Source organism: Boleophthalmus pectinirostris, unplaced genomic scaffold (assembly GCF_026225935.1).
Source record: "Boleophthalmus pectinirostris isolate CB_2022bp ecotype Guang Dong unplaced genomic scaffold, ASM2622593v1 HiC_scaffold_1, whole genome shotgun sequence".
Classification (NCBI taxonomy): Eukaryota; Metazoa; Chordata; class Actinopteri; order Gobiiformes; family Gobiidae; genus Boleophthalmus; species Boleophthalmus pectinirostris.
In genome coordinates this window covers 33982599-33998237 of record NW_026570970.1, presented here as the reverse complement: position 1 = coordinate 33998237, position 15639 = coordinate 33982599, and the positions used below count along the sequence as shown (strand labels likewise).

The window sequence follows — 15639 nt, the reverse complement described above, 5'->3', positions numbered from 1 at the left end:
TAGAGAGTCTGAATTATCTCAGTAATCACAAGTATGTACAGTAGTGGGCGGAGATAGGGGGTAGGTGAAACGAGAAATTTTCTGAGCACTTGAGCCTCAAATCCAAAACAATACAGGAAAAACCTCTAAGTACATTAATGCGGAGAGAACACTGTGGTTACAAACTCATCAATGTGCCCCTGAAGTATCTGATGAATAGACACAACATATGAATAATAAAAATGATCCAATATTAAGGATGGGCATGATTAGTTGACTAATTGATCGATTTCATCGATCATGTTCATTTTTAATTGACAAACTGAATATATGTTGCTGTGCGTAGTGTAGTGTAAGGAGACGAAGCTGTGTCTGACACAAACACTGGAGTTGTGCCTCACAGTCCCTCACAGTTTGGGCTCTGGCTCCTTGGAGACACTGTTCCACTCAGTGAGTGTGTATAAATACACATCAGTGTCTCAGGTATGATCGGGTTTTTTTGAGTGTCCTGGTTTCATCATGGTGCATGTAAACACAGTATCCCTGTTACTGCAACATAAAGTTGAGTTCTCAAGCGTCCAAAAGACAAACACTTTTCATCACAACAGTGGCCAAAATAAATAAAGTGACCAACATAAATAAAGTAAAAGCTGAGTGGCTAGCACTCACGCCTCACAGCGAGAAGGTTCCGGGTTCAATCCCTGGGTTGCCCGGGCCTTTCTGTGTGGAGTTTGCATGTTTCTCCCTTTCATCTGGATGGGTTTCCTCCGGGAGCTCTGGTTTCCCCCATCAACCCAAAACAAGCTACACATGTTTCCAGGAAGAACAGTTGAAAGCTAAGGTCAATTAAATAAAATCAATCAAAGAACCTGCCCAGGGACGACAGGTGGAAATTAGCACTGGTGCTACAACCTGGTACAAACATCTCTCCTGTTAAGGTTAATGTCAAAATAGTGCACTGTCCCAGTGTCTCATTAAATAAATAAACAAAAAAAAAAGTTAAATAGCTGACCACATCAGCACACAAAGAAAGAGGTGTTTTTTGTTTTCCACTGCTTATAGTTTATGCAAATGAACCTTGTGGTTTTAAGTTTTGTTTCTGTAAAACTTAAATAAATGTGTCAAAGCTGCATTAAACACATTATAATGTCAAACAGGCTGATGTGGCTCTAGAGTGGTTACGTTTAAAAGTTGTAAAGTTGAGTTTATTTATGCAGATTAGTAATAGTAATAATAATGGTGATCATTTTAATATAAAAACATTAATAATTAATCGAAAATCAATCATTAATCCTCCTGATGATGAATTAAGAAAAATTTAATCAAATGCCCATCCCTATCCAATACATAATGTGTTTATTAATTGTTAGCATTTGTATTGTTTTGTATTTGCCTATATGCTGTAGTTGAAACAGAGATCAGTTATTCTGCCTCTATACCTCCTCACTGTGGGTTTATTTCAGGACAAGTTACACTAGCTGCTTATCTCCTTCTTATTTCAATCAGGGCAATGTCATAATCTGACACATCTAACACAAAACTATGTGATTGAATGTTTAACCTCTAACTAGGAGGGCCCATATTACAATGTAAATAATGTAATTCCTCCTCAAAAACAGACCTGGAGTTGTGTTTTGTTTCATTTACACATGTTTAACACAAACCCTGCATATTAATGACGAGTTCTTATCTCAAACAGAAAACACCTTGTTCCATCTTGTGATGTCATGTGGTGATGCAGGAGGAGCTCCACTGTGTTTTTGAAGTTCATATATCTTCACTACAATCATTTTGATCATTTCAACCCTGGAATTGCAAATCTCTGCTAAACAAAAGGTAAAAGGTTGTGTTCCCACTCTTTTTCACTGACAAAATTTCAAAACTTTTCCATGACTTTTTCATGACCTAAAGTGAATTTTCCATGACTTTACAGCCCCTACATGTGCAGAATTGATCAGACTTTTAGGGCTAAATATGAAATGTTAACTCTTTCCACTCACCTTATGGTTTGGGATTATAATTTTTTAATATTCAAAATCCTGTCAGTGCATTTATTATTGTCTCTTTTAAACAAAAGGCACAGATGTTCACAAATAATCAATATAGACTAATGAGAACTGAACAGGACGCTGTAGTTATGTGAAAGAGATACTAAAATTCCATGACTTTTCCAGGCGTGGAAAATTACATTTTCAATTCCCATGACGTTTTTAGGATTTCCATGACCGTGGGAACCCTGCCATGACTAGTTATTATATTATATATATATTATATTATTGTTGGAAAGGAAATACAGCGTGGCCATGAGTCTTGAGCGTTTCCTGGCACTTGTTTATTAAGAGGCGTAGTGATACATTACACTGCAAGTTGTCGGATCAGAGGCGTTACAAAATAGCATTACAATTAGAATTATACATGTATTAACAGATTAAAAACAAACACTTCATGACATCACAAGGTAGAATGGAGCGTTTGGAGATGTCCAGGTATGTTTCTGAGGAGGTAACAACTTTCTAACATGGCTTAAAGCACACTAGAACCCATTCTGCATAAAACCTTTAAATCTCTTTTTGTGAAATGACTTGATTCACTGAGGCAAGGTGGCTCAAGTGTTTTGCCCAAGTGCACAAAGGCATGTAACAGAATGAAGTGACAGACAGTCCCACTACTTCTGGTTTAACAGGTTTAACTCCGCTCAAATGTAATTACTTAGTCGTTCTTTACAGAAGTTGTGCCTCTGGTCCTATTTTAGATTGTAAACTTTAGACCGACACCAGTGAACTTTAAAGCTACATTGTGTAACTTTCTGTATATGCTACCTGCTTGTCTCCATGGAGATGTAATTGTTTTGCCTGGAATGATCCACAGTATAGCTTTAAGCCCATCTACATAGCAGTTATTTCATACTATAACTCAACAATGGGCTTTCTGAAAACATACATTCTTACTGTCAGAAGGGTGCCTCTCCACAGATCTAACCTGTAACTTGGTCTTGTGGTGCCACCTGCTTTTTTCCACAGAGATACACAGCAAAAGTTGTTTTTAACACCAAAAGCATTATTTAACAATTTGAAAGTTAAATGGGGGTTCGAGTTGGGGTTATTTGCCAGAGTTGATGTGGTTGAGGTTAAATCAACTTCCTCTAGTCTTAATTCAACTTCTCTTAGTGTGAATTTGGCTCCTCCCATTCACCACTTCAAACTCTTGTGAGAGAAGACCAGTTTGAACCAGTTTTGTTCATAATTACATCTTAAATGAACTAAAATAGGGTAAAAATAAAACGCCTCTGTGTGTTGTTTAGCTAAATCAGGATAACTCTACAAAGTGTTATCTGTTTATTCTCAAAATGTGAATTTGGGGTTAAACAGGAACTTTGGTCCAGTGTTACTTAATAAACATTTCCAAAAATGTTAAATTAACTCTAGAACAGATTGGACTCATATAAACTCTGAGAAAATGTTAATTGATTCTGTGAGAGTCAATTTTGACACTCCACTTTTTGCTGTGTACACGTTTATTGGCATACTGCGGAACTTTCAAAGCAAAAATATCCCCATGGAGACGATCACGTTTACGCATCGCAGCTCTAAAACACATCTTGAGTCTTACCTGTTAGTTTCTCTGACGTTTCCGTTTCACTTTCCCTCCGAATCAGCTGTTATCCGACATTCGCACCGCCTCGGAGTTAGTGTCCGTGCTCTCCGGCGTCTGACGATGTGATTTTACTACCATGGGACCAAAACAGTCACTAATCCTCTCTAATCCCTCTTGTTTTGCTCCCCACTCTACCTTTGCGGTGATTTTTTTTGTTGCCTTTTTACATTTTAACGCGCCAAAAAGTCCAACGTCCCCTCCACTCTCATCGCTTCCACTTTGTAAAAAAAAAAAAACGATTCGAGTTGTTTATTTATTGTTGATTTCACTGAACTTTAAGTACATCAACAGATCGCAAATCTTCTTAGCACGGCTATGCTTTTAGCTGCTGTCAACACTCCCTCTCCGTCATTAATAGTCAATATAAGGCAAATACACGTTAAGAGGTTCACACTGAATCCACGGAAACTGACCAAATGCGTTCAAGTTACGGTGGGGTGGATATGGAAGCTGCCATTGGTGATTCTATAAATAGGCCTAGACTAAGTTACTGTTTCAATGGTCACTAGGTCAGCTCCATAGGATTAAGTGTGATCCTTCAGACGAGGGAGGGGAGAAAGGAAAGACGCTGTGGAGTTGTATGCAGTGGTGTAGTGAAGATTTTTTAACTTTATATGCTGAAATACACAGAGGTGTCATATAGATTGTTTGTTTATTTAAAAAAATTAAATAAAATCTGTAATATTTGATGATTTTTTTGACCCAAAATGATGCGGAATCATGTTAGTAACACTTATGCTGTTTATAAACACCGACAGAACATAAATCATAAACTACAACACATGAACCAGGACTGAACCAGAACTGAACCAGGATTAAACCAGGACTGAAACAGGTCTGAACCAGGACTAAACCAGGACTGAACCAGGACTGAACCAGGACTAAACCAGGTCTAAACCAGGACTAAAACAGGTCTGAATCAGGACTAAACCAGAACTAAACCAGGACTGAACCAGAATTAAACCAGGACTGAACCAGGACTAAACCAGCAACTAAACCAGCACTAAACCAGGTCTAAACCAAGTCTAAACCAGGTCTAAACCAGGTCTAAACCAGGATTAAACCAGGACTGGACCAGGTCTAAACCAGGTCTAAACCAGAACTAAACCAGGACAAAACCTGGACTGAACCAGGATTAAACCAGGACTGAACCAGGTCTAAACCAGGTCTAAACCAGAACTAAACCAGATCTAAACCAGGACTAAACCAGGAACCAGGATTAAACCAGGACTGAACCAGGTCTAAACCAGGTCTAAACCAGACTAAACCAGATCTAAACCAGGACTAAACCAGGACTGAACCAGGACTGGACCAGGATTAAATCGGGACTGAACCAGGACTAAAGCAGGTCTAAACTAAGACTAAACCAGACCTAATCTTGGACATGAGAGTGGGAGAGAAAACCCTGAGCCAGTGGAGCAGGGTGTCCACAAAGCATGATCGGGCGATGGCTGCACTTAGCCCCGTGCGGCACAGAGCTCTGTGCCGGTCCTTTCGCCTGCGGTCACCCGACGGTTTACAGTTCTGTGATCAGTTCTGGTTTAGCTCTGGTTTAGTCCTGGTTCAGTTCTGGTTTAGTCCTCCTGGTTCAGTCCTGGGATCAGTCCTCGTTCAGTTTTGGTTTAATAATGGTTTAGACTTGGTTTAGGCCTGGTTTAGTCCTGTTTTAGTCCGGGTTCAGGACAGTGGTGCAGATATCATGAGTCTATGCAGGTTGTTTTCAACATTTCCAATAGCTCCAATTTGACATTTAAGTTTTCGCTATTTTATATTTGTTATTTTTTTTATATGTCACATCGGGAGAAGTGGGTGGAAGGTGTACCCCAGCGAACCATGCCCACTACACCCCTGGCTATATGTAAAAGTGTATTGATTAAACATATCTATATTTCAGTGTCATAGAAAGATTGTTTTTTGTTTGTTTTATGATTACACAATGTTATAATTACTGAGTTATTGACAACATGACAACCACTGAACATAAAAGATACGAAGATATGAGTCTGGTCACCTGTGAATCTCCCGGACTTCAAATGGGCATGATTGATCAGGGTCTCGCATGGTCCGACCATATTGGATAAAAAAATTAATGAAAAAATATCACAGAAAACTGAAAATCATTACAGAATCTGTTAATCTGAGTTCCACATGTGTAAACTGCATCTGCATTTTGGAGAGAATTTCCTTGTGGATGACATGTTCTGTTCGAAAACTCACTTCTACTTCCTGTGTTTTTGTACAGTATGATCAGTATTTAGAACAGACACTTACAAATTTGACTAATGTACAGAACTTAACAGAACTTTTTGTACTTTGTTCTTTTCCATGCCTGATAGTCACTACGGGGTTGGGTTAGTGTGTTGTTGAGCGTCTCTAAAGGCTGAAGAGTGACCGCTGGGTGATAATTATGTCTCTCCCTCAGGTCCAGTCTGTTTATGCTCTGTACAGCGAGATCCTGTTACATCAGACAGTACAGCCTTTGCATCATTCACAGCCCTGGCAGATTGTGATGTAACACTTACTTTTTATTCCCTTTTTTTTAAGAAACTGTACATAATTATCTAACTGAATAGTACAAGATGCTGTACATGATTTTTACAGCAAATTCCAACCAAATTTTTCCACTTTATCCAACTTAAAGGAACTGTATGTAGCCTGTGCCATTTTCTAAAAGTTCAGAACATCCAGAATTCACTCAGTCACCTGTGCTACTACAGCTGTAATACTCGTTATTTTTTGTCATACAAGCCACATTAGAAGAGTTAAAATGAAGAGGAGAGTCACCCAACAAACACCAACATACCACAAGGTGGAAATCTGTGGAACAGTCTTCCACTGACCCTGAAAGAATGCCCTACATACAGCTCTTTTAAAGCTCAAACAAAAACTTGGTTATGGTCAAATCAAACATGTACACATGTATAACTGCACTGTGATTTTAATTGTTTTTCTATGTGCAATGAATGGGAACTGTGCAATGAATGGGAACTGTGCAATGAATGGGAACTGTGCAATGAATGGGAACTGTGCAATGAATGGAACTATATAATGAGTGGAGTGTGCAATATTTTAGTGTCTGGCCCCCTGTGACCCCAGCCCTTGGGACAACGGATGGAAATTAGCCTTAGGCTACAATCCGGTGTGTTTACATTCATGTTGTCATGTTTGTTCATTAACATGCTCTGTCCCAATCAAATAAATAAATAAATAAAATAAATAAATAAGTCACTTTTGCAAATGTGCATTTCTACAGATAAATTGGACATCCCACAAAAAAGAAACACAGTCAATACATTTTCAATTAAAACCATATTCACTAGCTAGGACCACACCAACAACAACATAGTGCAAAGAAGTTTATTGATAATGTATGAAGCGAGGCAGAGATGGCTGGGTTGAGACTATGGGTGGGGGCTCCGTCTCAATCTACAATTGGCCCAGCCAGAACGGGACCCCCCCCTTGTAGGGGTCTTATGACTGAAAGACAAAATAGGGGATGGGAGGATGGGGTTGAGTTAGCAGAGACAAACTGGGATGATGGGAAAGACTGCTACATATAGGCTTCTGGGAAATTCGAGGCATGGTCGAGGTGAGTTGTGGTTCACTGGTGAGAGGAGAGGGCGGCTGAGGCGTGGTCCTGCTCCTGAATCTCAGTTAATCGTATTAACTACATTTTACCGTATTTTCCGAGCTATTAAACACGCTCTTAAGCCTCTAACCCTATCAAAAACCGACCGCGCGCCCCACAATCCAGAGCGCCCTATACATGAATCCACATGGGTGTCCCAGCACGACTTCAGTAAACTACAAAGCCACACCACTTGCAGCGCACGCAAACACACACGGAGCAGACAGCGACCGCACAGTGAAACACACCTGCAGCCACACTCATCACTCCACGACGACGAGGAACGGAATGGAGGAACGAACCGAAAAAGCGAGTGCAATGTGCCACTTCTAGACACAACTGAACAACTGAGTCACTGCGAACACGCCGACAATCCAGCGGTCCCAGACAGCACCCTCCCTACACGCCACAACTGAACAAAGCCCAGAGTCACCGTGAACGCACCAAACAAAGTCCCACTGACCATCCTAACTGTTGTGTTTCATTTAAAGTCCAGTGCGGTTTATTTGTGAAAAAAGTTCAAAAATAGACAATTCAATGACTGGCTTTATAATCCAGAGCGCCTAATAGCCCGGAAAATACGGTACCTTAATACTGGGATGAGCAGAAGCTGCATGCATGTCCTTCATTTTCTTCAGAGATAGTAGATTTATATAGTACATTTTCATTTAATTGATCATCGGGAGAATTAACAATACATGTTCAGTCATTAATGTTTTTATATTAAAATGATCCTCACTATTATTATTACTATTACTAATCTGCATAAATAAACTCAACTTTACGACATATAAACCAGAACCACTCTAGAGCCACATCAGCCTGTTTGACATTATAATGTGTTTAATGCAGCTTTGACACATTTGTTTACGTTTTACAGAAATTAAACTTAAAACTGCATGGCTCATTTGCATAAACTATAAGCGCTGAAAAAAACAAAAACAAAACAGCTCTTTCCTTGTGTCCTGATGTGGTTCAGCTTCTGTTGGACTAAAGGACAGACTCAGTAGAATATGAGTGTTCTTTCTGTGACAGAGGGAGGTTGATGATGATGATGAGTCTGTTCTGTGTGTGTGTCGCATTGGAGATAGTTCATGTTTTCATTGATCAAATGTGTACAGATCATACGTGTGCAGATCATATGAGTGCAGATTGTACCTGTGCAGGTTTAGTGCAGCTCTTTATTTAACAGTCATTTCACTCACTTTATTTATGCTGGTCACTTTATTTCGATGATGTTAATCAAGAGCATGGACTACTTTTGAAAATGCGGCTCAGGCAGCAGGTCAGGTACAAATATTTTTTGTGGTCAGAGTTGTGGGTGGGTGAGTTAGTTGAAGATGTCAGTCAGGTACAGGCCATTTATACATGGACCAGCAACCGCGTGTCACTGGTTGCTGGTTTCACAGTGCCCCCTTTAGGAAACACCATTAATTAAGACTTGATTTATACTTAGTGTAATGCAGATGTTTGTGTTGCAATGTTCACTATAGGCTTACTATTTTTGGTATAAGCTTGTATGCCACCAATTAAAGCTTGGTGAGCCGCATGTGACTCGTGAGCCATGCAATCAGTATCCCTGTACTAGAGCCACAACAGGCTACTAGCACCAGTCAAAGTGAACACAAAAAATCTGCCGGTGGGATTACTAACCTGGAAAAAGATATTGAACTGGAGAGGAAAGAAGCAATTCTGCAAAAACTTATCTGTGTAGCATGTGATTAGTCCAAGCGACCGGTGTCTTCCTCTTCCTCTACCTGGGATACAAGCCACACCTTCCCAATGATCACACCATGTTGTCCACAATGTGAAATGTCCATTCAAAATAGAAAGAAATGTTCTGCAATATGCAAAAGAGGCGTACTTCACGACAACTTGATTCCTAATCATTGTCCAGTAAGACATTCACCATCAAGGATCTTATTGTTGATAAAAACAATGACTTATTTATGGCCACTGAATTATGGTTGAATCATGGAGATAACTGTGCCCTTTTTGAAGCACTACCTTCAAAGTTTCTTTTTGTCCCAGAGTTGTAGGCAGAGGTGGTGGACACGCTGTATTCAACAAATCCAAATTTAAATGTAAATTGCTGTCAGCGGGTGATTATAAATCATTTGAGATTCATAGCTTTGTTTTGAATAATCAAGTCCCTGTGTTTTTCTCGATAGACCTCTCAGATTCTGTAATTTCATCATAGAATTTTCTGAGCTATTATCCTCTGTCACTGTTAAATTCAAAAATACAATCCTACTTGTGAAAATATATGTTGCCCCACTGACTCACTGTCACAAGATCTATTAGATCCTTTTAAAATGACACAATTTGTTAGTTAACCAACCCATGAAAAGGGTTACATATTAGATCTAATTGTGGCCACTGGTATTGCACCAGCTTTAACAAGGACACATGATGTCCATGTATGTGATCATAAAACCATAAAATCATTGCCCCTCCCGCTGATTGAGGAACCTGTAGTAAATCTTCACACCCTCTCTCACCCATTAATTAAACCCAATGTTTGTAGACCCACAGTCCCATGATCCAGTCCACCTTTTGGATAATTTTATACCGGAAAATGGTTAGACTCTTGTCCAAGTAGCACCTCTTACAATAAAAAAACAACAACCCTCAAGCATAGAAATGTCCCCTGTTTGAATAGTTATGCAAAGTCATGAAAACAGTTACAACAAACAAATACAAGTGATACTGCACTTCGAGGTTTACATGCTAAATTATCAGTTGTTAAAACTGCCAGATTTGATCATTTCTCTGACTCTGCTGACTCGCTCTGGACATAATCCTCAGACCCTTTTCAAAGTCTGTTATTCATGGCCTTCCATCTTCTCCTATTCAGGTCAATGAGGAGGTGGCTAACCATTTTCTCTCCCATTTTGTGGAAAAAGTAGAAAATATTAGATCTCAAATTCAAGTATGTCCTGAAATACAACCTGCAGTTACAAATGCTCCGTCTGTCCATCTCGAGCACTTTACCCAGTTGTCTCTCTCCCAGCTGCAGGAGCTAGTAACACATACAAATTCATCTTCCTGTTCTTTGGACATAATTCCTCCTCGATTCCTAAAGGAAGTGTTTCATCTCCTTGGCCCAATACTTTTGCACATTTTTACTCTTTTCCTTTCTGCTGGACATTTTGAAGATTGGTTTAAGCATGCCGTCATTCAACCATTTCTTAAAAATAACCTAATATAGAGCCTCGAGATATCTAAATAATGCTTTTTATTTATCCTTTTAGACCAAAGTGCAGCATTTGATACCATACATCATAACATCCAACTTGAGTGCCTTGGATTTTGGGTCTTACATTCTAAACCAAACAGTCTCTATCTCTGTAGGCAGCTGTATTTCTTCCTGTCTGAGATGCAGACCCACAAGCCTTTGTACTTGGTCCACTCGTTTTTTTCAGTTTATATGCTGCTACTGGGACAACTGATAGAACGCTCCAACATCTCATACCATTTCTAGGCAGATGACACTCAGTTATATCTGGAATGGTTATTCCTTCAGTTCGGCAGTGACAGACATGTCCCTGACCCGAATGCACAGAGACAGACCTTCTCGTTCACCGGGGTGAACTCCAACACACAGCGGCTGAGCTGTGGGGCAAACAGCAGGCCCACACCAGCTCGCCACTCCCCGCAGGCAATGCCAAAGAAATGGAGAGTCCCTCTCAAGAAGTTGGGTTTGAGAGCCCAAACTGTGCGTGGAAGTAAGGCCGACTGTAACTAGTTGGTAACGCTCATCCTCCTGCACAGGCTCAGGCTCCTTCTCCGTCAGCGAGGTGACATTCCATGTGCTCAGACCTAGTCTACATGTCCAGAGATCCTGGTCGCCAAGGCCCCCACACATTTAACTGCTGCCCAGATCACCCTGCATCGGCCGCTTACTGATCAGCGGGAGGACGGCCCCATGTTGCTCCTTCAGGCTGTGTCCGGCCAGGCGCGTGGGCCCGACCATCAGGCGCACAATGAAGGAAGGAAGTCTGAGAGTCCCTGCTTAGACTGGTGCCCCGTGACTCGGCCCTGGATAAGCGGAAGAAATTGGATGGGTGGATTCTTTGGAATCCACTACTAAACCATTTTTCAGCACGGCTAGAGGACCCCACACAGTGTGCCCAAACACCAAGTCATTCGGACTGAAACCAGAGATTTCTTGCACTACCTCTCAAGCAGACAGCATGAGCCATGTCAAACCCTCTTCCCAGTCACCATGCATTTCTGTACATTAAGATGTCAGCAATAATTTCAGTGTTTGGTGAAATCAGATGCCACATTGTGTTTCTCGTTCAACAGTAAATGGTCACATTTTTATATAGCACTTTTCCAACTTCATGGCACTCAAAGCACAAAGCAAGATGTAGAATCACAACACCAACCACTCAACCAATGATACTTTATGTTGAACTGCCAACCTTCAGATCAGTGCACAAACACTCTACCAACTGAACTACTGCACAGACACACAAGACATAACATTTGTGCTTTTGCCAGACTTTATTACATAAGGAAAATCCAAAAATGGAAATAAACTGTGACTATGCTTTTCTAACTTATCATGCCGTGATGGTGCATGATGTGGAATGGTACCTCATGGTTTGGCACATTACAATAAGTAAATAAGAATAAGTAGTTTTAAAAGGAGCCAGGGGCCCAACACAGTCAATTGTAAAGTGTTTAAACGGCTTGCTTATCATTGGAATCAGACACTGGGACGCTGTCTTATTTGACTGACCAGGTTTCACACTTAGCTGTTAATCATGGCAAGAACAAGTGACCAGTCTTGTCCCGGGCAATTTGAGCATTCCACGTCCTGGCTCTTCTCATGGTCTCATATGGTGGGTATGTATGCACTGTGATCAGCTAGATGCCAGTCTGTCATTTTTTTCCTCTGCACCGATCTATATTTAACATTATAGGCACGTGCATTCTTTAACACTCCAGTGTTAAAAACTTAGCATCAGAGATCTATGCATGTTCTGGGGCTTAGCTTCTTACCACAGTGTGAGGACCATGAAAGTGGAATACAGGTACATAGATGCACATGTGTAAGTTTACAGCTCAGTGTCTGTGTTTACAAAATAATAACAACTTACATATTATTAATAATAAATAATATTATTATTTATTATTAGTATTTCTGCTGAATATGAGCGTAATATTGTAATTTATCTTCCTTCCAAAACAACCATTGTCATATTAATTTCATCAGCACAAAGTGGCTCATTCAGGTCTTCAGCAAATCATTGTGAAATCATGCCTTTGGTAATAAAGAATCCTTCACAGTTAAACAAAATGTTTAATCAAGTTTATATTTATTGTTTTACATGAGAACCTTATTGTTTTTGCCAGCACAGAACAGTCTCTTCAAGTGTGTTGATATTTTCTTCATTTTTAGTCCATAGATGATGGGATTAAAGAGTGGGTGATACAAAATGAGTTGAAAACTCATGATAACACGAACCATTTTGGGTAATTCTGCGTCTAATCGAGCCAATAGTACATCAAATGTTCCCAACCAACAAAAGTTAAACAAAACCACCAAGTGAGGCAAACACGTCTGCAGTGCTTTCCTCCTCACCTCCGGGCCTCTTTTGGTGGTAATTATAAATATCCTGGAATAAGTAAAACAGTTAAAGAACAAAGGGACAAAAGTTAAATTTAGCAAAACAAATATTCCCCATATGTGTAATGCAGCTGACTGAACACAGTGAAGTTTGTAAACTGTACTATTGCAAATGATGCCCCGGAAAATGAAAGTACAAAGTTTTCTTTGACTTGCGGCTGTGATTGTTATTGCAACTTGACACGCTGGTACAATCCAAGCTACTGCTAACAACACATTCACCTTGGATTTGTTCATTACAGTTGGATATTGCAGAGGTTTACAAATAGCCATATATCTATCATAGGCCATCATCATCAGTAACCAGAATTCAGCACCTGCAATTGCATAAAACGTGAACCATTGGAAAAGACAAGTGGAATAAGAGACAACCTGCTTAGATAAAATATCTGTCAGTATTTTGGGGTAAAGAGCCGTGGTGAAAAGAACAGAGTTAAGTAACAAAGCAGCAATGAAGAAGTACATTGGTTCATGCAGGTCTTTGTGGATCCAAATGAGACACACAATAGTGCAGTTACTGCAGAGGATGAGGACATAAGCTGTAAACATGATGATAAAATACAGTGCCCGGTATTTCTCCAAGTCCATAAAACCATCCAGAATAATAAAAGTTTCATTCGGCTCCATTAAAACAGAGTTACATGGAAGTCATTGACACAGAGAGGAGGATGAGTCTGCACCGTGCAGGACTTTTATACAGGACAATCTCAATGGGAATTGTTCAGATGGATATTGATTCAAGGACTTCAGTCCCGATATTGGTACCAAAAGTTGTGATTTGAGTATTGATACTGAAGCCAACCGATACTAATGCAGAGACTTTCAGAATATATATATATATATATATATATATATATATATATATATATATATATATATATATATATATATATATATATATATATTATACTTGTTTTTGATATTGAATCTAAATCTATTGCACATGCATATCATTATTTACACCATGCTGATTGTAAAACCAGAATGATGATTTTAAATGATAGCAGTATATGAGCAGAGCAGGGGGGATTTGAACACAGAGCTGAAGTTCACAAATAGAACTCAAGGCCAAAGAGCCAAAGTGGAAATACTTAGGCTCCTAAAGAAATGTCTCAATTTGGAGTGTAATGAAGCAAACATGGCACCTCTGGTCACAAATGAGTTTAACAGTGTGAAAAAATATTAGTATATTTATTACACTCTTTGCCTTTGTGGTTGTTCTCAATATTTGTATCAACAAGAACAAAAGGCATTACTGTTTATATAGTACATAGTTGCCAGGTCTGCAGTTTTCCGGCACAACTGGGCTATTTAAAAAAATTAAAAAAAGTCACATGGGAAAATGTATGGTCTCAGTTTTGGTTTTCTTGGGTGGATTTTTAAATGTTTGCAGCCCTGAATGATTAACATAATACATTAAAATATTCTAACTTGACCAATGGAGTAATCAACTGGAACACTTATTATTGATGAAAGCACTGATATTGAAACCAAAAAACTGCTCTGCATTGTAATAACATACATTGCAGGAATTATTAACATTGCTTCTGGAGATTCATTGACAACTGCAAATACATTGTTCAAATTCCTGGATGACAATAAACTATACTCAACTGAATTGGTCAGGCCACAGATGGCTGTAATGCAATGTGTGGGCAGTGTGTTTACATCAGTGGTTCCCAATGGGGCGTGGGTTGTGAGATGATTTCCAAAAAAAAAAGAAGAAAAAAAAAATATATATATATTAATAGAATTATTTATTTTCCCTTGTTCATAAGTTAAAATATAATTGTAATCATATTGTGGGTAAATGTAGGATGATAATTGAAATTAACCCTCACATGGATTTACATGCTCTTCACTTTACTCATGTACACATTTTATATCAAAGGTCGCTCTGTGGACCACGTGCTTTTTGTTTAGGTAACTTTACTCTTTTACTATGTGGATTACCTGGCCAGAGGAAGACGATTATGGTGAACTTTACAAACAACTTTGGTCATCTTCTGTTTTCTCGGTAAAAGATAAAACATTGCACATTATTTAGACACATGTAGGACTAAGTTAAAATCTGAGAATTAAATGTGTCCACAGTTTATGCAGTGCACAGTTGTGAGTCGTATGAGTGCCTGCACTGTAGTTCAGTGTCCAGGCCTATGCAAACACAAAACGCTAAAGATCTTGAAATTTGTCTGACACTAGATGGCTCGCAATCAGTGAGTGCGTAAACCGTGCCCTATCACAGTATGATGAGCTTAAGCTACATTCTCTTAAACTTTCATACATTTAGGAATTTAAATTAGTTATTGATATCACAAGAGCAACAGTTTTTCCAAAGAAAGACCCGATACTGCTGTTTACTTTATTCACATCTGTAATTATTTAAACACATAACTTTAATGTTTAGCTTAGAACAAGTCTAACATCAACAAATCTTGGTAAGCTCTCTTAAATGCTGTTACTTAGCGGACTGGATTTTATTAGTGGTGATATCAAAATCCCAACTTTCTGAGATAAAACACATGATTGCAGCAATACATGGACAAGTGTAAGAACTACACTGCTCAAAAAAATTAAAGGAATACTTTGAAAACACATCAGATCTCGATATGAAAAAAAAGCTATAGAATATCTATAGAAGTAAGGAAAGGGCTTGATTTTATAGACATCCTGATAATCAAAGTGAAAAATATGATGTGGCAGACTAGTCCATTTTGCCACAACTGAATTTCTGCAA

At 39.1% G+C, this 15639-nt stretch overlaps 1 protein-coding gene across 1 annotated transcript; it reads right to left on the bottom strand.

The window, feature by feature from the left end:
- Positions 1 to 12599: 12599 nt before the first annotated feature.
- Positions 12600 to 13529, bottom strand: LOC129408618 (olfactory receptor 11A1-like). Its single transcript, XM_055152642.1, has one exon. It carries the CDS (start codon positions 13527 to 13529, stop codon positions 12600 to 12602), a length of 930 nt encoding a protein of 309 aa, XP_055008617.1.
- Positions 13530 to 15639: the final 2110 nt, after the last annotated feature.

What these genes read in the sequence shown, in the direction of transcription:
- LOC129408618 (XM_055152642.1), bottom strand. Translation starts at nt 13,529, where the DNA reads ATGGAGCCGAATGAAACTTTTATTATTCTGGATGGTTTTATGGACTTG.